The sequence below is a fragment of the Coturnix japonica genome, unplaced genomic scaffold, assembly GCF_054131305.1.
Source record: "Coturnix japonica strain WE unplaced genomic scaffold, WE-NBRP24 Scf127, whole genome shotgun sequence".
Taxonomy (NCBI): Eukaryota; Metazoa; Chordata; class Aves; order Galliformes; family Phasianidae; genus Coturnix; species Coturnix japonica.
This window is the reverse complement of record NW_028189030.1, coordinates 45,818-73,046: the sequence shown is the minus strand read 5'-3', so window position 1 is coordinate 73,046 and position 27,229 is coordinate 45,818. Positions and strand designations below refer to the sequence as shown.

The 27,229-nt window shown below is 52.5% G+C and overlaps 1 protein-coding gene across 2 annotated transcripts in view; it reads right to left on the bottom strand.

Moving 5' to 3' along the window:
• Positions 1–27,229, bottom strand: part of GUCY2D (guanylate cyclase 2D, retinal) — a 53,121-nt gene continuing 25,892 nt past the window's right edge. For both annotated transcript variants that reach the window (XM_085535490.1, XM_085535491.1), the window contains 9 exons: positions 26,489–26,637; positions 20,760–20,923; positions 18,526–18,718; positions 16,737–16,911; positions 13,824–13,922; positions 11,283–11,377; positions 9,257–9,342; positions 3,701–3,802; positions 1–668 (listed from right to left, as the gene is read on the bottom strand). In XM_085535490.1, coding sequence (XP_085391616.1) covers positions 3,712–3,802; positions 9,257–9,342; positions 11,283–11,377; positions 13,824–13,922; positions 16,737–16,911; positions 18,526–18,718; positions 20,760–20,923; positions 26,489–26,637 — 1,052 coding nt within the window. In that variant the 3' untranslated portion in view covers positions 1–668; positions 3,701–3,711. The remainder of the gene's footprint in view (positions 669–3,700; positions 3,803–9,256; positions 9,343–11,282; positions 11,378–13,823; positions 13,923–16,736; positions 16,912–18,525; positions 18,719–20,759; positions 20,924–26,488; positions 26,638–27,229) is intronic.

Below are 27,229 nucleotides of genomic sequence, written 5' to 3'. Positions count from 1 at the left end.
AATCCCCCCCCCCAAGGTATGAAACCAAGATGGCCGCCATTTCAGCTCCCCCCCCCAGGTATGAAACCAAGATGGCCGCCATTTCAGCTCCCCCCCCAGGTATGAGAACAAGATGGCCGCCATTTCAATCCCCCCCCAAGGTATGAAAACAAGATGGCCGCCACTGCCCCCCCCCCCCCCCTCAAGGTATGAGAACAAGATGGCCGCCATTTCAATCCCCCCAAGGTATGAAAGCAAGATGGCCGCCATCTGTGGGCTCTGTCCCTTTAAAATACACGGCTTTGTTCTACGGGGTCACGTTCCTTATTGGGGTGGGGGGGGTTTAAAATGGGGAGGGGTCTCGATTGGAGGTTGGGGGGGGGGCGGAGCTTGGAGGAAGTGCTGCTGCGCCTTTAAGAGGAGCCGCCTTTCCCATTGGCTGCTTGGGGCCGTCCAAGATGGCCGCCCGCCGGCACGCTGCTCTCCCATTGGCTGGTCTTGTGGCGAAGCCCCGCCCACGTCCGCCATCTTGAAGAGTGGGCGGAGCTTGTGATAGGAAGAGAAAGGGGGGAGGCGGGGCTTGCGGCAGCCAATCAGCTTGCGAGGAGGGTCTTGCCAGCTTCCATCATGGCCGCCTTCCCAGCGAGCTCTTCCGCCAGCTTCCAAGATGGCCGCCGTCCCGAGTCGCCCTGCCCCCACCGGAAGAAGGGATTGGTCACGTCCCAGAATGCACTTCGGCACCGGAAGTGGGGGGGGGGGGCGCGGGGGGGGGACGACACTCTAGCTTTATCTCTATGGTCTGGAGGACTCCAGATATTGCGACCAACAGGAAGTTGTGCAATAAATGGGGCTGTGGGGGCGCTCTAGCCTTATCTCTATGGTCTGGAGGACTTCAGATGTGACCATAGAGAGGAGCTGGAGGACCAATAAAAGGCCGGGTAGAGAGGCCTTGCTTTATGGTGGGTCACTCTGGCTTCATCTCTATGGTCTGGAGGACCAACAAAAGGCCGGGTAGAGAGGCCTTGCTTTATGGTGGGTTGCTCTGGCTTCATCTCTATGGTCTGGAGGACTTCAGATATGACCATAGAAACGACCATAGAGAGGAGCGGGAGGACCAAGAGAAGGCCGGGTAGAGAGGCCTTGCTTTATGGTGGGTCGCTCTGGCTTCATCTCTATGGTCTGGAGGACTTCAGATGTGACCATAGAAATGACCATAGAGAGGAGCTGGAGGACCAATAAAAGGCCGGGTAGAGAGGCCTTGCTTTATGGTGGGTCAGTCTAGCTTCATCTCTATGATCTGGAGGACCAACAAAAGGCCGGGTAGAGAGGCCTTGCTTTATGGTGGGTCACTCTGGCTTCATCTCTATGGTCTGGAGGACTTCAGATGTGACCATAGAAATGACCATAGAGAGGAGCGGAGGAATAACCATAGAGGTGACTATAGAGATGGCCATAGAGATAACTATAGAGGTGACCATAGAGTTGACCGTGGAGGTGACCATAGAGATGACCATAGAGATGATAGATGGGAGGACATACAGAGGGTTTGGGAACTGGCGTGGTCTCATCTCTATGGTCTGGAGGACCACATCTCTATGGTGTGGAGGCCCACTCTATGGTATATGGGGGGTGTTGTTCTCATCTCTATGGTCTGGAGGACCACATTGAGGGGGTGGATAGGGCCTGTTCTCATCTCTATGGTCTGGAGGACTTTGGAGGCCCACATCTCTATGGTTTGGAGGCCCACATCTCTATGGTCTGGAGGCCCACATCTCTATGGTCTGGAGTCCCACTCTATGGTATACTGGGGGTGTTCTCATCTCTATGGTCTGGAGGCCCACATCTCTATGGTGTGGAGGACCACATCTCTATGGTTTGGAGGACCACACTGAGGGGTGGGTAGGGCCTGTTCTCATCTCTATGGTCTGGAGGACTTTGGAGGCCCACATCTCTATGGTTTGGAGGCCCACATCTCTATGGTTTGGAGGACCACTCAATGGTTTATGGGCGGTGTTGTTCTCATCTCTATGGTTTGGAGGCCCACATCTCTATGGTTTGGAGGCCCACATCTCTATGGTGTGGAGGCCCACATCTCTGGTTTGGAGGCCCACTCTATGGTATATTGGGGGGTGTTGTAGTTCTCATCTCTATGGTCTGGAGGACCACATCTCTATGGTCTGGAGGCCCACATCTCTGGTTTGGAGGCCCACATCTCTATGGTTTGGAGGCCCACATCTCTATGATCTGGAGGCCCACATCTCTATGGTTTGGAGGCCCACATCTCTATGGTTTGGAGGCCCACATCTCTATGGTTTGGAGGACTTTGGAGGCCCACATCTCTATGGTCTGGAGGCCCACATCTCTGTGGTTTGGAGGCCCACATCTCTATGGTCTGGAGGCCCACATCTCTATGATCTGGAGGCCCACATCTCTATGGTCTGGAGGACCACATCTCTATGGTCTGGAGGACCACATCTCTATGGTTTGGAGGACCACATCTCTATGGTGTGGAGGACCACATCTCTATGGTCTGGAGGACCACATTGAGGGGGGGGGAAAGGGCCTGTTCTCATCTCTATGGTCTGGAGGACTTTGGAGGCCCACATCTCTATGGTTTGGAGGACCTCATCTCTATGGTTTGGAGGCCCACATCTCTATGGTTTGGAGTCCCACTCTATGGTATATTGGGGGTGTTGTAGTTCTCATCTCTATGGTCTGGAGGACTTTGGAGGCCCACATCTCTATGGTCTGTAGGCCCACATCTCTATGGTTTGGAGGCCCACATCTCTATGGTTTGGAGGACTTTGGAGGCCCACATCTCTATGGTTTGGAGGCCCACATCTCTATGGTTTGGAGGACTTTGGAGGCCCACATCTCTATGGTTTGGAGGCCCACATCTCTATGGTTTGGAGGACTACATCTCTATGGTTTGGAGGACTTTGGAGGCCCACATCTCTATGGTTTGGAGGCCCACATCTCTATGGTTTGGAGGCCCACATCTCTATGGTTTGGAGGACCACATCTCTATGGTCTGGAGGCCCACTCTATGGTATATTGGGGGGTGTTGTTCTCATCTCTATGGTGTGGAGTCCCACTCTATGGTATACTGGGGGTGTTCTCATCTCTATGGTTTGGAGGCCCACATCTCTATGGTCTGGAGGCCCACATCTGTATGGTTTGGAGGCCCACATCTCTATGGTCTGGAGGCCCACATCTCTATGGTTTGGAGGCCCACATCTCTATGATCTGGAGGACCTCATCTCTATGGTTTGGAGGACCACATCTCTATGGTCTGGAGGACCACATTGAGGGGGGGGATAGGGCCTGTTCTCATCTCTATGGTCTGGAGGACTTTGGAGGCCCACATCTCTATGGTCTGGAGGCCCGCATCTCTATGGTTTGAAGGACCACTCAATGGTTTATGGGCGGTGTTGTTCTCATCTCTATGGTTTGGAGGACCTCATCTCTATGGTGTGGAGGCCCACATCTCTATGGTTTGGAGGCCCACATCTCTATGGTCTGGAGGACCAAATCTCTATGGTCTGGAGTCCCACTCTATGGTATATTGGGGGTGTTCTCATCTCTATGGTTTGGAGGCCCACATCTCTATGGTTTGGAGGCCCACGTCTCTATGGTTTGGAGGACCTCATCTCTATGGTTTGGAGGACCTCATCTCTATGGTTTTTAGGCCCACTCTATGGTACATTGGGGGTGTTCTGACCTTTCCCATCCCTATTTGAGGACCTGCCCCGGTCGCGCTTTCTCCAACTTGCGGCGCCTCTCGGCCGGGATCTCGTCCAGGCTGATGCCGTGATTGCTGGCACTGAAGGAGTTAATGGGGTTAATGGGGGTTAATGGGGTTAATATGGGGGTTAATGGGGGTAATGGGGGGTAATGGGGTTAATGGGAGGGTAATAGGGGTTAATATGGGTGTTAATATGGGGGTTAATGGGGTTTATGGGAGGGTAATGGAGTTAATATGGGAGTTAATGGGGTTAATGGGAGGGTAATGGGGTTAATGGGGTTAATATGGGGTTAATGGGGGTTAATGGGGTTAATATGGGGGTTGATGGGGTTAATGGGGCTTAATATGGGGGTTAATAGGGTTAATGGGAGGGTAATGGGGTTAATGGGGTTAATATGGGGTTAATGGGAGGGTAATGGGGTTAATGGGGTTAATATGGGGTTAATGGGAGGGTAACGGGGTTAATATGGGGTTAATGGGGGGTAATGGGGTTAATATGGGGGGGTTAATATGGGGGATAATATGGGGTTAATGGGGGGCAATGGGGGGGTCATTGGGGTTAATGGGGGGTAATGGGGGTTAATGGGGGGGTTAATGGGGTTAATATGGGGGTTAATGGGGATAATATGGGGTTAATGGGGGGTAATGGGGTTAATATGGGGGTTAATATGGGGGTTAATGGGGGGGTTAATGGGGGGGTTAATATGGGGGTTAATGGGGGGTGATGGGGTTAATGGGGGTTAATGGGGTTAATGGAGGGTAATGGGGGTTAATATGGGGGGAGGTTAATATGGGGGTTAATGGGGGGTAATGGGGTGTAATGGGGGTCAATGGGGTTAATGGGGGGTTAACATTGGGATTAGTGGGTGGTGAATGGGGGAGGTTAATATGGAGGTTAATGGGGGTCAATGGGGGGTTAATATGGGGGTTAATGGAGGGTAATGGGGTTAATGGGGGTTAATGGGTTAATAGGGGTCAATGGGGGGTTAATATGGGGGGGGGTTAATATGGGGGGGGGTTAATATGGGGGGGGTTAATGGGGGTTAATGGGGTTAATATGGGGGTTAATGGGGATAATATGGGGTTTAATGGGGGGTAATGGGGGTTAATGGGGTAAATTGGGGGGTTATTTGGGTTAATGGGGGGTAATGGGGTCAATGGGGGTTAATGGGGGTTAATGGGGTTAATGGGGGAGTTAATATGGGGGTTAATGGAGGGTAATATGGGGGTAATAATGGGGGTAATAATGGGGGTTAATGGGGTAAATGGGGGTTAATGGGGGTTAATGGGGGGGATAGTATGGGGGTTAATGGGGGTCAATGGGGGGATTAATATGGGGTTAATAGGGGGGGTTAATATGGGGGTTAACATTGGGATTAATGGGGGGGTTAATGGGGGGGGGTTAATAGGGGGGTTAATGGGGGTTAATATGGCGGGTAATGGGGGTTAATATGGGGGTTAATGGGGCTTAATATGGGGGTTAATGGGGTTAATGGGGGTTAATGGGGTTAATATGGGGTTAATGGGGGCAATGGGGGGGTTATTGGTGTTAATGGGGGGTAATGGGGGTCAATGGGGTTAATGGGGTTGATATGGGGGTAATATGGGGGTTAATGGTGGTAATATGGGGGTTAATGAGGGTAAATATGGGGGTTAATATAGGGAGTGATGGGGGTCAATTGGGGGTTAATATGGGGGGGTTAATATGGGGGTCAATGGGGTTAATGGGGGTTAATAGGGTTGATATGGTGGTTAATGGGGTTAATATGGGGGTTAACATTGGGATTAGTGGGGGGTGAATGGGGGAGGTTAATATGGAGGTTAATGGGGGCCAATGGGGGGGTTAATATGGGGGTTAATGGAGGGTAATGGGGGTTAATATGGGGGGGGTTAATATGGGGGGGTAATATGGGGGTAATAGGATTAATATGGGGGTAATATGGGGGTTAATGGGGGTCAATGGGGGTTAATGGGTGGTAATGGGAGTAATACGGGGTTTAATGGGGGGGGGGGGGGTTAATGAGGGGGTTGGGGAGGACCCATATGCCCCCCCATAACACCCAAATCCCATATAGGACCCATATATTCCCCTCCCCTCCCCCATAGCACCCATCAACCCCCATATAACATCCCACACTCCCATATAGGACCCATACAACCCCATATAACACCCCACACCCCGTATAGGACCCATAGGACCCATATGACCCCATATAACACCCCACAACCCCATATAGGACCCATAGGACCCATATGACCCCATATAACACCCCACACCCCATATAGGACCCATAGGACCCATATGACCCCATATAACACCCCACACCCCATATAGGACCCATAGGACCCATATGACCCCATATAACACCCCACACCCCCATACAGGACCCATATGACCCCATATAACACCCCACACTCCCATATAGGACCCATAGGACCCATATGACCCCATATAACACCCCACTCCCCATATAGAACCCATAGGACCCATATGACCCCATATAACATCCCACACCCCCATATAGGACCCATATGACCCCATATAACACCCCACACCCCCATATTGGACCCATAGGAACCATATGACCCCATATAACACCCCACACCCCATATAGGACCCATAGGACCCATATGACCCCATATAACACCTCACACCCCATATAGGACCCATAGGACCCATATGACCCCATATAACACCCCACACCCCCATATAGGTCCCATAGAACCCATATGACCCCATATAACACCCCACACCCCATATAGGACCCATAGGACCCATATAACCCCATATAACACCCCATACCCCATATAGGACCCATAGGACCCCATATAACACCCTGCACCCCATATAGGACCCATAGGACCCATATGACCCCATATAACACCCCACACCCCATATAGGACCCATAGGACCCATATGACCCCATATAACACCCCACACCCCCATATAGGACCCATAGAACCCATATGACCCCATATAACACCCCACACCCCATATAGGACCCATAGGACCCATATAACCCCATATAACACCCCATACCCCATATAGGACCCATATGACCCCATATAACACCCCAGACCCCATATAGGACCCATAGGACCCATATGACCCCATATAACACCCCACACCCCATATAAGACCCATAGGACCCATATGACCCCATATAACACCCCACAACCCCATATAGGACCCATAAAACCCATATGACCCCATATAACACCCCACACCCCATATAGGACCCATAGGACCCATATGACCCCATATAACACCCCACACCCCATATAGGACCCATAGGACCCATATGACCCCATATAACACCCCACACCCCATATAGGACCCATAGGACCCATATGACCCCATATAACACCCCACACCCCATATAGGACCCATAGGACCGTTATGATCCCATATAACACCCCACACCCCATATAGGACCCATATGACCCCATATAACACCCCACACCCCCATATAGGACCCATAGAACCCATATGACCCCATATAACACCCCACACCCCCATATAGGACCCATAGAACCCATATGACCCCATATAACACCCCACACTCCCATATAGGACCCATAGGACCCTTATGATCCCATATAACACCCCACACCCCATATAGGACCCTTATGATCCCATATAACACCCCACATCCCCATATAGGACCCATATGACCCATATGACCACATATAACACCCCACACCCCCATATAGGACCCATAGAACCCATATGACCCCATATAACACCCCACACCATATATAGGACCCATAGGACCCGTATGACCCCATATAACACCCCACACCCCATATAGGACCAATATGACCCCATATAACACCCCACACCCCATACAGGACCCATACAGGACCCATATGACCCCATATAACACCCCACACCCCATATAGGACCCATAGGACCCATATGACCCCATATAACACCCCACACCCCCATATAGGACCCATAGGACCCATATGACCCCATATAACACCCCACACCCCATATAGGACCCATATGACCCCATATAACACCCTACTCCCCATATAGGACCCATAGGACCCATATGACCCCATATAACACCCCACACCCCCATATAGGACCCATAGGACCCATATGACCCCATATAACACCCCACACCTACATATAGGACCCATAGGACCCATATACCCCATATAACACCCCACACCCCATATAGGACCCATATGACCCATATGACCCCATATAACACCCCACACCCCATATAGGATCCATAGGACCCATATGACCCCATATAACCCCCCACACCCCATATAGGACCCATAGGACCCCATATAACACCCCACACCCCATATAGGACCCATAGGACCCATATGACCCCATATAACACCCCACACCCCATATAGGACCCATAGGACCCATATGACCCCACATAACACCCCACACCCCATATAGGACCCATAGGACCCATATGACCCCATATAACACCCCACAACCCCATATAGGACCCATAGGACCGGTATGACCCCATATAACACCCCACACCCCCATATAGGACCCATAGGACCCATATGACCCCATATAACACCCCACACCCCCATATAGGACCCATAGGACCCATATGACCCCATATAGCACCCCACACCCCATATAGGACCCATAGGACCCATATGACCCCATATAGCACCCCACACCCCATATTGGACCCATATGACCCCATATAACACCACACTCCCCATATAGGACCCATAGGACCCCATATAACACCCCACACCCCATATAGGACCCATAGGACCCCATACAACACCCCACACCCCATATAGGACCCATAGGACCCATATGTCCCCATATAACACCCCACACCCCCATATTGGACCCATAGGACCCATATGACCCCATATAACACCCCACACCCCCATATAGGACCCATATGACCCTTATGATCCCATATAACACCCCACACCCCATATAGGACCCATATGACCCTATATAACACCCCACTCCCCATATAGGACCCATATGACCCCATATAACACCCCACACCCCATATAGGACCCATATGACCCCATATAACACCCCACACCCCATATAGGACCCATAGGACCCATATGACCCCATATAACACCCCACACCCCCATATAGGACCCATAGGACCCATATGACCCCATATAACACCCCACACCCCCATATAGGACCCATAGGACCCATATGACCCCATATAACACCCCACACCCCATACAGGACCCATATGACCCCATATAACACCCCACACCCCCATATAGGACCCATAGGACCCATATGACCCCATATAACACCCCACACCCCATATAGGACCCATAGGACCCATATGACCCCATATAACACCCCACACCCCATATAGGACCAATATGACCCCATATAACACCCCACACCCCATACAGGACCCATAGGACCCATATGACCCCATATAACACCCCACACCCCCATATAGGACCCATAGGACCCATATGACCCCATATAACACCCCACACCCCCATATAGAACCCATAGGACCCATATACCCCATATAGGACCCCACTCACCCCGGCAGCAGGTCGGGGGGGGTGGGGATGGGTTTGGTGAACCCCTCCCGTCCCACCAGCCAATAGGTGTCCTCCACGCCCTTCCCCTGTGGGGCAGATATGGGGGGGATAGTCATGATAAAGGGGGCGATAGTCGTGTTATTGGGGTGATAGTTGTGATATTGGGGTGATAGTTGTGATATTGGGGTGATAGTCGTGATATTGGGGGGATAGTTGTGATAAAGGGGGTGATAGTTGTGATATTGGGGCGATAGTTGTGATATTGGGAGGATAGTCGTGATATTGGGGTGATAATTGTGATATGGGGGCGATAATCGTGATAAATGGGGTGATAGTCGTGATATTGGGGGGGATAGTTGTGATATTGGGGTGATAGTCGTGATAAATGGGGTGATAGTTGTGATAAGGGGGGCGATAGTCGTGATATTGGGGTGATAGTTGTGATATTGGGGTGATAGTTGTGATAAATGGGTGATAGTTGTGATAATGGGGTGATAGTCGTGATATTGGGGTGATAGTTTTGATAAATGGGGCGATAGTTGAGATAATGGGGTGATAGTTGTGATAAATGGGGCGATAGTTGAGATATTGGGGGTGATAGTCGTGATATTGGGATGGATAGTTGTGATATTGGGGTGATAGTCATGATAAATGGGGTGATAGTCGTGATAAAGGGGTTGATAGTTGTGATATTGGGGCGATACTCGTGATATTGGGGTGATAGTCATGATAAAGGGGCTGGTAGTTGTGATAAAGGGGGTGATAGTCGTGATAAAAGGGGCGGTAGTTGTGATATTGGGATGATAGTCGTGATAAAGGGGGCGACAGTTGTGATATGGGGGGTGATAGTCACGATATTGGGGTGATAGTCGTGATATTGGGGCGATAGTTTGATAAAGGGGATGATAGTGGTGATATTGGGATGATAGTCGCGATATTGGGCTGATAGTGGTGATATTGGGGTGATAGTTTGATAAAGAGGATGATAGTCGTGATATTGAGGTGATAGTCGTGATATTGGGTTGATAGTGGTGATATTGGGGTGATAGTCGTGATATTGGGGTGATAGTGGTGATATTGGGATTGATAGTTGTGATATTGGGGCGGTAGTCGTGATGAAGTGGGCAATAGTTGTGATGTTGGGGTGATAGTTGTGATATTGGGGTGATAGTCACGATATTGGGGTGATAGTCGTGATATTGGGGTGATAGTCATGATATTGGGGTGATAGTCGTGATATTGGGGCTGATAGTCGTGATATTGGGGCGATAGTTTGATAAAGGGGATGATAGTGGTGATATTGGGGTGATAGTCGTGATATTGGGGCGATAGTCATGATAAAGGGGGCAATAGTTGCGATATTGGGATGATAGTTGTGATAAAGAGGGTGATAGTTGTGATAATGGGACGATAGTCGTGATATTGGCGGGTTAGTCGCAATATTGGGGGGATAGTCTTGATATTGGGGTGGTAGTCATGATAAATGGGGTGATAGTCGTGATATTGGGGCAATAGTTTGATAAAGGGGATGATAGTGGTGATATTGGGGTGATAGTCGAAATATTGGGGTGATAGTCGCGATATTGGGGTGATAGTGGTGATATTGGGGTGATAGTCGTGATATTGGGGCGATAGTTTGATAAAGGGGATGATAGTGGTGATATTGGGGTGATAGTTGTGATATTGGGATGATAGTCGCGATATTGGGGTGATAGTCATGATATTGTGGTGATAGTCATGATATGGGGGCGATAATCGTGATAAATGGGGTGATAGTTGTGATAAAGGGGGTGATAGTCGTGATATTGGGGTGATAGTTTTGATATTGGGGTGATAGTCATGATATTGGGATGATAGTCGCGATATTGGGGTAATAGTCGTGATATTGGGGCGATAGTTTGATAAAGGGGATGATAGTGGTGATATTGGGGTGATAGTCGCGATATTGGGGTGATAGTGGTGATATTGGGGTGATAGTGGCGATATTGGGGTGATAGTCGCGATATTGGGGCGATATTGTGTTCACCTTGAGCTCGGTTTTGCCGCGAATGTCCAGCTTGAATCCTTCCTTCAGCGCGTGCAGGATGGCCACCGTGCGAGCGTTCACGTGGATACGGTACGCTGCGGGACACATACGTGTTACATACGTGACACACACATGGCACACATGGCACGTGGGGACGTACATGACATGTGGGGACATACATGCAACACACATGACACATATGGGTACATACATGGGGACACACGTGGGACACACGTGACATATGGGGACACACATGACATGTGGGGACATACATGAGACGTGGGGACATACATGCAACACACATGACACATGTGGGTACATACATGGGGACACACATGGGACACATGACAAACATGGGGACACACATGAGACGGGACAAACATGAAACACGCATGACACATATGGGTACATACATGGGGAAACATGTGGGACACACATGACAGGTGGGGACATACATGAGACATGTGGGGACATACATGAAACACACATGACACATATGGGTACATACATGGGGACACACGTGGGACACATGAAAAACATGGGGACACACATGACACACATGACATATGGGGAAATACATGAGACGTGGGGACATACATGAAACACACATGACTCATATGGGTACATACATGGGGACACACGTGGGACACACATGACAGGTGGGGACATACATGAGACATGTGGGGACATACATGAAACACATATGACACATATGGGTACATACATGGGGACACACGTGGGACACACATGACACACATGGGGACACACATGACAGGCATGACACACACATGACACACACATGACACATGGGGACATGTAGGGACACACATGACACATGGGGACACATAATGACACGTAGGGACACATGACGGACATGACACGCGTGACACACACATGACACACACATGGGGACATAACACACATGACACACATGGGAACATACATGGGGACATAAATGACACACACGACACACATAGGGACACACAAGGGGACATGTGGGGACATACATGATACACACATGACACACATAAGGACATACATGACACACACATGGCACACGCATGAGACGTGAAGATGCACATGACACACATGGGACATATATGACACACATGACACACATGGGGCACACATGGGTACATACACGACACACACATGAGACACATGGGGACATACATGACACACACATGACATACATGGGGACACACGTTGGGACATACGTGATACACACGTGACACGTATGGGGTCACACATGACAGACATGACATACATTGGGACATACATGACTCGTAACATACACATGACACACATAGGGACACACTTGGAGACATACGTGGCACATGTGACACACACATGACACACGTGAGGACACACATGGGGACATACGTGACACAAACATGAAGGACACACACATGACACGCATGGGGATATGCATATGACATATCTGAACACACATGACACACACATGATACGTGAGGACATACATGACGCACACATGATACGTGAGGACATACATGACACACACATGACATGTGGGGACATATGTGACATATGACACACATGACACACATGACACACATGAGGACATACGTGACACACACTTGACATGTTGGGACATACATCGGACATACGTGACATACATGACCGACACATGAAACACATGACCCACACATGACATGCATGAAAGACACACACATGACACACATAGGGACACACTTGGGGACACATGGGGACATACATGACACACACATGACACACATGAAGGACACATGACATGTGGGGATACACATGACACGTTCAGGGTCACATGACACACATCACACACACATGACAGACGCAGGGTCACGTGACACACGGGGTCACATGACACACATGTGAGGTCACATGACACACACATGACACACGACACACATAGGATCACATGACACGTATGACACACACATGAGGTCACATGACACATGAATGGGGTTACATGACACACACATGGGGTAACATGACACGTGTGGTCACATGACACACAGACGGGGTCACATGACACATGACACACACACGTGTGGACACATGACAGACACGTGTGATCACATGACACACGGGGTCACATGACACACACGTGTGGACACATGACAGACACGTGTGGTCACATGACAGACTGGCTCACATGACACATGACACACGTGTGGTCACATGACACACAGACGGGGTCACATGACAGGCACACACGTGTGGTCACATGACAGACACGTGTGATCACATGACACATGGGGTCACATGACACACGTGTGGTCACATGACAGACACATGTGGTCACATGACACACAGACGGAGTCACATGACACACACGTGTGGTCACATGACACACAGATGGGGTCACGTGACACACATGACACGCACGCGTGGTCACATGACACACAGACGGGGTCACATGACACACATTACACACACGTGTGGTCACATGACACATGGGGTCACATGACACACACATGTGGTCACATGACAGACACGTGTGGTCACATGACAGACACGTGTGATCCCGTGACGACTCACGCAGGCCGGTGGACTCCATCCTGGACGCGGTGTTGACGGTGTCCCCAAAGAGGCAGTAACGCGGCATCGTCAGCCCCACAACGCCCGCAACACACGGACCTGTGGGGCACCATCCCATTGACATCCAGGCCCCATAGACCACATATAGGGGCCAACCCCAGCCCAGCCCCATATAGGGTCCATCCCCAGCCCAGCCCCATAGCCAGCCCCATTCCCAGCCCCATAGATCCTAAATGGGTCCTTCAGCACCTCCACATTGACGCTACCCAACCCCAATGGATGCCAACCATTCCCACCTTAATCCCATTGATCTCCATCCCCCCATAGACCCCATATAGGGTCCAGCCCCATATCCCGCCCCACTCCCAGCTCCACAGCCCACCCCAATCCCAGCCCCATAGATCCTAAATGGGTCCTTCAGCACCTCCACCTGAATCCCATTGACCTCCATCTCCCCATAGACCCCATATATGGTCCAATCCCAAACCAACCCCATATAGGCTCCAACCCCAGCCCAGCCCCATAGCCCGCCCCATTCACAGCCCCACAGCCAGCCCCATTCCCAGCCCCATAGATCCTAAATGGGTCCTTAAAATGGTCCTTCAGCACCTTCACCTTAATCCCATTGACCTCCATCCCCTTGTAGACCCCATATAGGGTCCATTCCCAGCCCCATAGCCCGCCCCATTCCCAGCCCCATAGCCCACCCCATTCCCAGCCCCATAGATCCTACATGGGTCCTCCAGCACCTCCACGTTGACACTACCCAACCCCAATGGATGCCAACCATTCCCACCTTAATCCCATTGATCTCCATCCCCCCATAGACCCCATATAGGGTCCAGCCCCATATCCCACCCCACTCCCAGCCCCACAGCCCGCCCCAATCCCAGCCCCATAGATCCTAAATGGGTCCTTCAGCACCTCCACCTGAATCCCATTGACCTCCATCTCCCCATAGACCCCATATAGGCTCCAATCCCAACCCAACCCCATATAGGCTCCAACCCCATCCCAGCCCCACAGCCAGCCCCATTCCCAGCCCCATAGATCCTAAATGAGTCCCTGCCCCATAGATCCTAAATGGGTCCCAGCCCCATAGATCCTACATGGGTCCTTCTGCACCTCCACGTTGACGCTACCCAACCCCAATGGATGCCAACCATTCCCACCTTAATCCCATTGATCTCCATCCCCCCATAGACCCCATATAGGCTCCAATCCCAACCCAACCCCATATAGGCTCCAACCCCATCCCAGCCCCATAGCCCGCCCCATTCCCAGCCCCATAGGTCCTAAATGGGTCCTTCAGCACCTCCACCTGAATCCCATTGACCTCCATCTCCCCATAGACCCCATATAGACTCCAATCCCAACCCAACCCCATATATGGTCCAATCCCAAACCAACCCCATATAGGCTCCAACCCCAGCCCAGCCCCATAGCCCGCCCCACTCCCAGCCCCATAGATCCTACATGGATCCTTAAAATGGTCCTTCAGCGCCTCCACCTTAACCCCATTGATCTCCATCCCCTTGTAGACCCCATATAGGGTCCAGCCATGGCTGGAAGTGGGTGTGGTCAATGGGGAGGGGGTGTGGTCACGAGTGGGTGTGGTCACGAGTGGGTGTGGTCAAGGATGAGTGAGTGTGGCCATTGGATTGGGGCCATATTGGGGTTGGTTAATGGCGTGGTGGCTTGTAGGGTGGGGTGGGCGGGATCTAAGTGGGTGTGGTCAAGATGGAGGGGGCGTGGTCACGAGTGGGCGGGGTCACGAGTGGGTGTGGCCATTGGGTTGAGGCCATATTGGGGTTGGTTAATGGCGTGGTGGCTTGTAGGGTGGGGTGGGCAGGACCTAAGTGGGCGTGGACAAGATGGAGTGGGCGTGGTCACGAGTGGGTGTGGTCACGAGTGGGTGTGGTCACGAGTGGTTGTGGTCAAGGATGAGTGGGTGTGGCCATTGGGTTGAGGCCATATTGGGGTTGGTTAATGGCATGGTGGCTTGTAGGGTGGGGTGAGAGGGGCCTAAGTGGGCGTGATGAAGATGGAGGGGGCGTGGTCACGAGTGGGTGTGGTCACGAGTGGGTGTGGCCATTGGGTTGAGACCATATTGTGGTTATCCAATGGGATGGTGGCTTGTAGGGTGGGGTGAGAGGAGTCTAAGTGGGAGTGGTCAAGATGGAGGGGGCGTGGTCACGAGTGGGTGTGGTCACGAGTGGGTGTGGTCACGAGTGGGTGTGGCCATTGGATTGAGGCCATATTGGTGTTGGTTAATGACATGGTGGCTTGTAGGGTGGGGTGTGCAGGACCTAAGTGGGCATGGTCAAGATGGAGGGGGTGTGGTCACGAGTGGGTGTGGTCACGAGTGGGTGTGGTCAAGGATGAGTGGGTGTGGCCATTGGGTTGAGGCCATATTGGGGTTGGCCAATGGCATGGTGGCTTATAGGGTGGGGTTGGAGGGGCCTAAGTGGGCGTGGTCAAGATGGAGGTGGCGTGGTCACAAGTGGGTGTGGTCACGTGTGGGTGTGGTCACGAGTGGGTGTGGTCAAGGATGAGTGGTTGTGGCCATTGGGTTAAGGCCATATTGGGGTTGGTTAATGGATTGGTGGCTTGTAGGGTGGGGTGGGCGGGGTCTAAGTGGGCGTGGTCAAGATGGAGTGGGTGTGGTCTGGAGTGGGTGTGGTCACGAGTGGGTGTGGCCATTGGGTTGAGGCCATATTGGGGTTGCCCAAAGGCATGTTGGCTTGTAGGGTGGGGTGGGAGGGGTCTAAGTGGTTGTGGTCAAGATGGAAGGGGCATGGTCACGAGTGGGTGTGGTCATGAGTGGGTGTGGTCACGAGTGGGTGTGGCCATTGAGTTGAGGCCATATAGGGGTTGACCAATGTTATGGTGTCCTGTGGGTCGTGTCCTTACCCGAGTGCAGGCCGATGCGGATGCGGACGGGCACCTCGGGCATGTGTCTCATCTTGAAGGTGCCGACGGAGCTGAGGATGTCCAGCGACATGTTGGCGATCTCCCCGGCGTGACGGTTCCCGTTGCGTTTCGGGAGCCCCGACGCCACCATGTAGGCGTCACCTATGGTCTCAACCTATGGGGTGTGTGTGGGGGTAAGGTACAGTGTGGGTGTGGGGTGGGGGAATGGCCCGAGGTGGGGGCTACATCGCGTTAATGGGGATATAAAGGATCCCAAGATGGCCGCCATCCCATTAATGGGGCTATAAAGGATCCCAAGATGGGTGACATCCCATTAATGGGGCTATAAAGGAACCCAAGATGGCTAACATCTCAATAATTTGGCAATAAAGGAACCCAAGATGGTCGAAATCCCATTAATATGGCTATAAAGGAACACAAGATGGTCGAAATCCCATTAATATGGCTATAAAGGAACACAAGATGGCTGCAATCTCATTAATATGGCTATAAAGGACTGCAAGATGGCTAACATCTCATTAATTTGTCAATAAAGGAACCCAAGATGGTCGAAATCCCATTAATATGGCTATAAAGGAACCCAAGTTGGCCACCATCCCACTGCTATAAAGGAACCCAATATGGCCGCCATCCCATTGCAGGGTATATAAATGACCCCAAGATGGCCGCCATCACATTAATATGGCTCTAAAGGGACACAAGCAGGCTGCCATCACATTACTATAATGGAACCCAAGATCGTCACCATCCCATTAGTTGCTATGGAAGAACCCAAGATGGCCGCCATCCCATTGCTATAATGGAGGAACCCAAGATGGCTGCCATCCCATCTATTGCTATGGATGAACCCAAGATGGCCGCCATCCCATTCATTGCTATGGAGGAACCCAAGATGGCCGCCATCCCATCGCTATAATGGAACCCAAGATGGCGGCCATCCCATTCATTCCTATGGATGAACCCAAGATGGCCGCCATCCCATTCATTCCTATGGATGAACCCAAGATGACGGCCATCCCATTCATTACTATGGAGGAACCCAAGATGACGGCCATCCCATTCATTACTATGGAGGAACACAAGATGGCGGCCATCCCATTCATTGCTATGGAGGAACCCAAGATGGCAGCCATCCCATTGCTATAATGGATGAATCCAAGATGGCCACCATCCCATTGCTATAATGGAACCCAAGATGGCTGCCATCCCATTCATTGCTATGGAGGAACCCAAGATGGCGGCCATTCCATTGCTGTCTATGTGTTATTATACTGAATCCAAGATGGCCGCCATCCCATTGCTATAATGGATGAACCCAAGATGGCCGCCATCCCATTGCTATAATGGATGAACCCAAGATGGCCGCCATCCCATTCATTCCTATGGATGAACCCAAGATGGCCGCCATCCCATTCATTGCTATGGAGGAACCCAAGATGGCGGCCGTCCCATTCATTCCTATGGAGGAACCCAAGATGGCCGCCATCCCATTGCTGTCTATGTGTTATTATACTGAATCCAAGATGGCCGCCATCCCATTCATTGCTATGGAGGAACCCAAGATGGCGGCCATCCCATTCATTCCTATGGATGAACTCAAGATGGCCGCCATCCCATTCATTGCTATGGAGGATCCCAAGTTGGCTGCCATCCCATTCATTGCTATGGAGGATCCCAAGATGGCGGCCGTCCCATTCATTCCTACGGATGATCCCAAGATGGCGGCCGTCCCATAGCCATCCCTATACCCCCCCCATATATACGGCACCTTATAGACGTCGTGGGCCCCGATGATGGCGTCGAACAGCGTGTAGAGGTCATTGAGCAGGTCCACCACCTCGATGGGTTCGCTCATGGCCGAGATGGTGGTGAACCCAACGATGTCACTGAAGTACAGGGTCACCTCCTCAAAGTACTCGGGCTCCACAGGGGTGCCCATCTTTAGGGCCTCAGCTACAGATCTATGGGGCAATATAGGGATATATAGGGGGATATAGGGGGATATAGGGTTATATAGGGGGATATGGGGGGATATAGGGACCCCTCGACCCCTTCTGCTGCCCCACAGATCCTAAATGGGTCCTTTAGCACCTCCTGCGCCATAGATCCTATGGGTTATGGGGGGAGATAGATAGAGGTTATGGGGGGTTATGGGGGAAAATATGGTTATGGGGGGAGATAGGGGGGATATAGGGGGGTTATGAGGGGAGATATGGGGTGTTATGGGGGGATATGGGGGGATATAGGGGGTTATGGGGGGATATGGAGGGGATATAGGGGGTTATGGAGGAATATGGAGGGGATATAGGGGTTTATGGAGAGAGATAGGGGGATATGAGGGGTTATGGTGGTTATGGGGGGAGATACGGGGTTATGGGGGTTATGGGGGGATATGGGGGATTATGGGGGGATAAAAGGGCTTATGGGGGGTAATGGGGGGAGATAGGGGTGTTTATGGGGGGATATAGGAGGCTATGGAGTGTATATGGGGTTATGGGGGTCACCTCCTCAAAGTACTCGGGCTCCACAGGGGTGCCCATCTTTAGGGCCTCAGCTACGGACCTATATGGGATATAGGGATATATAAGGGGATATAGGGTTATATAGGGTTATATATGGGGTGTATATGGGGTTATGAGGACCTATAGGGACACCTCGACCCCTATAGATCCTAAATGGGTCCTTCAGCACCTCCGCCACTGACCTATGGGGGGGATATGGGGGGATATAGGGATTATGGGGGGTATAGGGGATTATGGGGGGTTATGGGGGGAGATAGGGGGGATATAGGGGGGTTCATGGGGGGATATAGGAGGCTATGGGGTGTATATGGGGTTATGGGGTCACCTCCTCAAAGTACTCGGGCTCCACAGGGGTGCCCATCTTTAGGGCCTCAGCTACGGACCTATAGGGGATATATAGGGGTATATAGGGGGATATAGGGGATATGGGGGGATATAGGGACACCTCGACCCCTTCTGCTGCCCCATAGATCCTACATGGGTCCTTCAGCACCTCCACCTGAATCCCATTGACCATCATCCCCCCATAGTCCCCAAATAGGGTTCAATCCCAACCCAACCCCATATGGGCTCCAGCCCCAGCCCAGCCCCATAGCCCACCCCATTCCCAGCCCCATAGATCCTAAATGGATGCCAACCATTCCCACCTTAACGCCATTGACTCCAGCCCCTCAAAGACCCCAATTAGGATCCAAACCCACCCCAACCCCATATAGGCTCCAGCCCCATATCCCACCCCATATCCCGCCCCATTCCCAGCCCCATAGATCCTAAATGAGTCCCTGCCCCATAGATCCTAAATGAGTCCTTCAGCACCTCCACCTGAATCCCATTGATCTCCATCCCCTTGTAGACCCCATATAGGCTCCAGCCCCATCCCAGCCCCATATGCCACCCCATATCCCGCCCCATTCCCTGCCCCATAGATCCTAAATGGGTCCCAGCCCCATAGATCCTACATGGGTCCTTCAGCAACTCCGTGTTGACGCTACCCAACCCCAATGGATGCCAACCATTCCCACCTTAACCCCATTGATCTCCATCCCCTTGTAGACCCCATATAGGGTCCAATCCCAACCCAACCCCATATAGGCTCCAGCCCCATATCCCGCCCCACTCCCAGCCCCACATGGACTGACGGGGGCAGCATCTGTGTGAGCAGTTTGTCCGTCTTCTGCTTCTCGATCTCCAGCCCCATCGATCCTAAATGGGTCCCCAGTCCCCCATAGACCCCATATAAACACCAACCCCACCCCAGCCCCATAGATCCTAAATGGCTCCTTCATCACCTCCTGCCCCATAGATCCTGAATGGATCCTTAAAATGGTCCTTCAGCACCTCCACCTGAATCCCATTGATCTCCATCCCCTTGTAGACCCCATATAGGCTCCAACCCCAGCCCAGCCCCATATCCCGCCCCATAACCCACCCCATTCCCAGCCCCATATCGCGCCCCACTCCCAGCCCCACATGGACTGACGGGGGCAGCATCTGTGTGAGCAGTTTGTCCGTCTTCTGCTTCTCGATCTCCAGCTCCTCGGTGCGCTCGCGGATCAGGTCCTCCAGGTTGGAGGAATATTGCTCCAGCATCCGCAGCATCGAGTCGATGATGTTGGTCTTACGGCCCTTGTTGATGCTCTTAAACTGCGGGAAATTACCCCAAAATGGGGAGGAATCACAGACACGAACGGCCCCGAATCGATCCCATAGGGACCCATTCGTCCCTATATCCTATAGCTCCATTTATGGCCCATCTGACCCCATATTCAGGTCCCATAGGGCCCCATTCATCCCTGTGTATCCTATAATCCCATCCCAGCCCCATATCTCAAGTCCCATAGGGCCCCATTCATTCCTGTGCCCCATATCTTCCCATCCCAGCCCCATATCTCCATTTATGGCCCATCCTGGCCCCATATCTCAGGTCCCATAGGGTCCCATTCATCCCTGTGCCCCATATCTTCCCATCCTGGCCCCATATCTCAGGTCCTATAGGGCCCCATTCATCCCCATATCGTATAGTCCCATCCTGGCCCCATATCTCCATTTATGGCCCATCTGGCCCCATATCTCAGATCCTATAGGGTCCCATTCATCCCTGTGCCCCATATCTTCCCATCCCGGCCCCATATCTCAGGTCCCATAGGGTCCCATTCATCCCTGTGTATCCTATAATCCCATCCCAGCCCCATATCTCCATTTATGGCCCACCTGGCCCCATATCTCAGGTCCTATAGGGCCCCATTCATCCCCATATCCTATAGTCCCATCCTGGCCCCATATCTCCATTTATGGCCTACCTGACCCAATATCTCAGGTCCCATAGGGCCCCATTCATCCCTGTGTATCCTATAATCCCATCCCAGCCCCATATCTCAGGTCCCATAGGGCCCCATTCATTCCTCTGCCCCATATCTTCCCATCCTGGCCCCATATCTCTAGGTTCAGTCCATATGACCCCATATCTCAGGTCCCATAGGGCCCCATTCATTCCCATATCCTATAGTCCCATCCTGGCCCCATATCTCCATTTATGGCCCACCTGACCCCATATCTCAGGTCCTATAGGGCCCCATTCATCCCCATATCCTATAGCTCCATTTATGGCCCATCTGACCCCATATCTCAGGTCCTATAGGGCCCCATTCATTCCCATATCCTATAGTCCCATCCTGGCCCCATATCTCCATTTATGGCCCACCTGGCCCCATATCTCAGGTCCTATAGGACCCCATTTATCCCTATATCCCATATCTCCATTTATGGCCCATCTGACCCCAAATCTCAGGTCCTATAGGGCCCCATTCATCCCTGTGTATCCTACAGTCCCATCCCAGCCCCATATCTCAGGTCCCATAGGGCCCCATTCATCCCTGTGCCCCATATCTTCCCATCCTGGCCCCATATCTCAGGTCCTATAGGGCCCCATTCATCCCCATATCCTATAGTCCCATCCTGGCCCCATATCTCCATTTATGGCCCATCCTGGCCCCATATCTCAGGTCCCATAGGGCCCCATTCATCCCTGTGCCCCATATCTCCATTTCTGTTCAATGGGGTCCCCACTGACCCCATAAATCCCATAGGACCCACAATTAACCCCATATAAGCCCCCTAAATCCCCCTTACCGACCCCATAAACCCCCTTGGATCCTCAACCCCCCATAAGCCTTCTAAAAGCCCCTCAGACACACAATTAAGCCCCCCTTTGCCCCCTAAATCCCCCTTATCGACCCCATAAGCCCCCCATTGACCCTATAAACTCCCCATAGACCCCATAGACCCCATAGATGTACCTGGTTGAAGATCTGGTCGATGGTGGGTCTCCTGTCGGGCTGCTCGCTCCATAACACCCCCAAACCCCCCATAGACCCCATAAACCCCCCCATAGACCCTATAAAACCCCCATAGACCCCATAGGACCCCCATAGACCCCATAAACCCACACCATTGACCCCATAGATGTACCCCATAGACCCCATAAACCCCATAGATGTACCTGGTCGAAGATCTGGTCGATGGTGGGTCTCCTCTCGGGCTGCTCGCTCCATAACACCCCCAAACCCTCCCATAGACCCCATAAGACCTTCATAGACCCCATAGACCCCATAGATGTACCCCATAGACCCCATAGACCCCATAGATGTACCTGGTCGAAGATCTGGTCGATGGTGGGTCTCCTCTCGGGCTGCTCACTCCGTAACACCCCCAGACCCCCCACTGACCCCATAAACCCCCCATAGACCCCATAAACCCCCCCATAGTCTCCATAAACCCCCCATAAACCCCATAGGACCCCCATAGACCCCATAAACCCCCCCATAGTCTCCATAAACCCCCAATAAACCCCATAGGACCCCATAGACCCCATAAACCCCCCATAGACCCCATAGACCCCATAGATGTACCTGGTCGAAGATCTGGTCGATGGTGGGTCTCCTGTCGGGCTGCTCGCTCCATAACACCCCCATATCCCCCCATTGACCCCATAAACCCCCCATAGACCCCATAGACCCCATAGATGTACCCCATAGACCCCATAGACCCCATAGATGTACCTGGTCGAAGATCTGGTCGACGGTGGGTCTCCTGTCGGGCTGCTCGCTCCATAACTCCCCCAATCCCCTCACTGACCCCATAAATCCCCCCATAGACCCCATAGGACCGCCATAGACCCCATAAACCACCCCATAGACCCCATAGACCCCATTGATGTACCTGGTCGAAGATCTGGTCGATGGTGGGTCTCCTCTCAGGCTGCTCGCTCCATAACCCCCCCATGTCCCGCCATAGACTCCATAGGACCCCCATAGACCCCATAAACCCCCCCCATTGACCCCATAAACCCCATAGATGTACCCCATAGACCCCATAGACCCCATAGATGTACCCCATAGACCCCATAGATGTACCCCATAGACCCCATAGATGTACCTGGTCGAAGATCTGGTTGATGGTGGGTCTCCTCTCGGGCTGCTCGCTCCATAACACCCCCATATCCCCCCATAGACTCCATAGGACCCCCATAGACCCCATAACCCCCCCATTGACCCTATAAACCCCCCATAGACCCCATAAACCCCCCATAGACCCCATAAACCCCATAGATGTACCTGGTCGAAGATCTGGTCGATGGTGGGTCTCCTGTCGGGCTGCTCGCTCCATAACACCCCCAGACCCTCCCATAGACCCCATAGGACCCCCATAGACCCCATAAACCCCATAGATGTACCCCATATACCCATAGACCCCATAGATGTACCTGGTAGAAGATCTGGTCGATGGTGGGTCTCCTGTCGGGCTGCTCGCTCCATAACACCCCCAACCCCCCCCATAGACCCCATAAACCCCCTTATTGACCCCATAGACCCCATAAACCCCATAGATGCACCCCATAAACCCCATAGACCCCATAGATGTACCTGGTCGAAGATCTGGTCGATGGTGGGTCTCCTGTCAGGCTGCTCGCTCCATAACACCCCCAAACTCCCCATAGACCCCATAAACTCCCTTATTGACCCCATAGACCCCATAGACCCCATAGATGTACCCCATAGACCCCATAAACCCCATAGATGTACCCCATAGACCCCATAAACCCCATAGATGTACCTGGTCGAAGATGTGGTCGATGGTGGGTCTCTTCTCGGGTTGCTCACTCCATAGCACACCCAAACCCTCCCATAGACCCCATAGGACCTTCATAGACCCCATAGACCCCATAGACCCCATAAACCCCATAGATGTACCCCATAGACCCCATAGATGTACCTGGTCGAAGATCTGGTCGATGGTGGGTCTCCTCTCGGGCTGCTCGCTCCATAACACCCCCAAACCCTCCCATAGACCCCATAGGACCTTCATAGACCCCATAGACCCCATAGATGTACCCCATAGACCCTATAGACCCCATAGATGTACCGCATCGACCCCATAGACCCCATAGATGTACCTGGTCGAAGATCTGGTCGATGGTGGGTCTCCTCTCGGGCTGCTCGCTCCATAACACCCCCAACCCCCCCCATAGACCCCATAAACCCCCTTATTGACCCCATAGACCCCATAAACCCCATAGATGTACCCCATAGACCCCATAGACCCCATAGATGTACCTGGTAGAAGATCTGGTCGATGGTGGGTCTCCTCTCGGGCTGCTCGCTCCATAACCCCCCCAAGCTGCCCACTGACTCCATAGGACCCCCATAGACCCCATAAACCCCCCCACTGACCCCGTAAACCCCCCCATAGATCCCATAGGACCCGCATAGACCCCATAAACCACCCATAGACTCCATAGACCCCATAGATGTACCTGGTCGAAGATCTGGTCGTTGGTGGGTCTCCTCTCAGGCTGCTCGCTCCATAACACCCCCAAACCCTCCCAAAGACCCCATAAACCCCCCCCATTGACCCCATAGACCCCATAGACCCCATAGATGTACCCCATAGACCCCATAGGACCCCCATAGACCCCATAAACCCCCCATAGACCCCATAAACCCCATAGATGTACCTGGTCGAAGATCTGGTCGATGGTGGGTCTCCTGTCGGGCTGCTTGCTCCATAACACCCCGAAACCCCCATAAACCCCACCATTGACCCCTTAAACCCCACCACTGACCCCTTAAGCCCCCCATAGACCCCATAAACCCCATACATGTACCCCATAGACCCCATAGACCCCATAGATGTACCCCATAGACCCCATAGACCCCATAGTTGTACCTGGTCGAAGATCTGGTCGATGGTGGGTCTCCTCTCGGGCTGCTCGCTCCATAGCCCCCCCAAATCCCCCATTGACCCCATAAACGCCCCATAGACCCCATAAACCCCCCCATAGACCCCATAAACCCCATAGATGTACCTGGTCGAAGATCTGGTCGATGGTGGGTCTCCTCTCGGGCTGCTCGCTCCATAACACCCCCAAACCCTCCCATAGACCCCATAGGAACTTCATAGACCCCATAGACCCCATAGACCCCATAGATGTACCCCATAGACCCCATAGATGTACCTGGTCGAAGATCTGGTTGATGGTGGGTCTCCTGTCGGGCTGCTCGCTCCATAACACCCCCATACCCTCCCATAGACTCCATAGGACCCCCATAGACCCCATATACCCTCCCATAGACCCCATAGACCCCATAGATGTACCCCATAGATGTACCCCATAGACCCCATAGACCCCATAGATGTACCTGGTCGAAGATCTGGTTGATGGTGGGTCTCCTGTCGGGCTGCTCGCTCCATAACACCCCCAAACCCTCCCATAGACTCCATAGGACCCCCATAGACCCCATATACCCCCCATTGACCCCATAGACCCCATAGATGTACCCCATAGACCCCATAGACCCCATAGATGTACCTGGTCGAAGATCTGGTCAATGGTGGGTCTCCTCTCGGGCTGCTCGCTCCATAACACCCCCATATCCCCCCATAGACTCCATAGGACCCCCATAGACCCCATAACCCCCCCCCCATTGACCCCATAGACCCCATAGACCCCATAGATGTACACCATAGACCCCATAGACCCCATAGATGTACCTGGTCGAAGATCTGGTCGATGGTGGGTCTCCTGTTGGGCTGCTCGCTCCATAACACCCCCAAACCCTCCCATAGACCCCATAGGACCTTCATAGACCACATAGACCCCATAAACCCCATAGATGTACCCCATAGACCCCATAGACCCCCTAGATGTACCTGGTCGAAGATCTGGTCGATGGTGGGTCTCCTGTCGGGCTGCTCGCTCCAGCACTGTTTCATCAGGTGGATACACTCCAGTGGGGCCTGGTCAGCAGATACGGCCGGGCGGCACAAAGGGGGCGGGCGGGCCACCTTCTCTATGATCTCTATGGGGGGAAAGGGGGTTATGGGGTGGATAGGGGGGTCAATGAGGGGATATGGGGTCAGTGAGGGGTACTGGGGGTTCAATGAGGGGATATGGGGTCAATGAGGGGATATGGGGTCAATGAGGGGTCCTGGGGTGGTTATGGGGCTGTTAGGGGGTCAGTGAGGGGTTGGGGGGTGTTATGGGGTAGATAGAAGGCAATGAGGGGATATGGGGTGATTATGGGGCTGTTAGGGGGTCAATGAGGGGGTGAGGGGGTTATGGGGATGTTAGGAGATCAATGAGGGGTCCTGGGGGGGCTATAGGGGGTTTATGGGGAGGATAGGGGGGCAATGAGGGGATATGGGGTCAATGAGGAGATATGGAGTCAATGAGGGGTCCTGGGGGGTCTATGGGGCTGTTAGGGGGGCAATGAGGGGATATGGGATCAATGAGGGGTCCTTAGGGGGTTATGGGGTGGAAAGGGGGGCAATGAGGGGATATGGGATCAATGAGGGGTACTGTAGGGGTTATGGGGTGGATAGGGGGGCAATGAGGGGTTATGGGGTCAATGAGGGGTCGTGGGGGGGTTATGGGGCTGTTAGAGGGGCAAT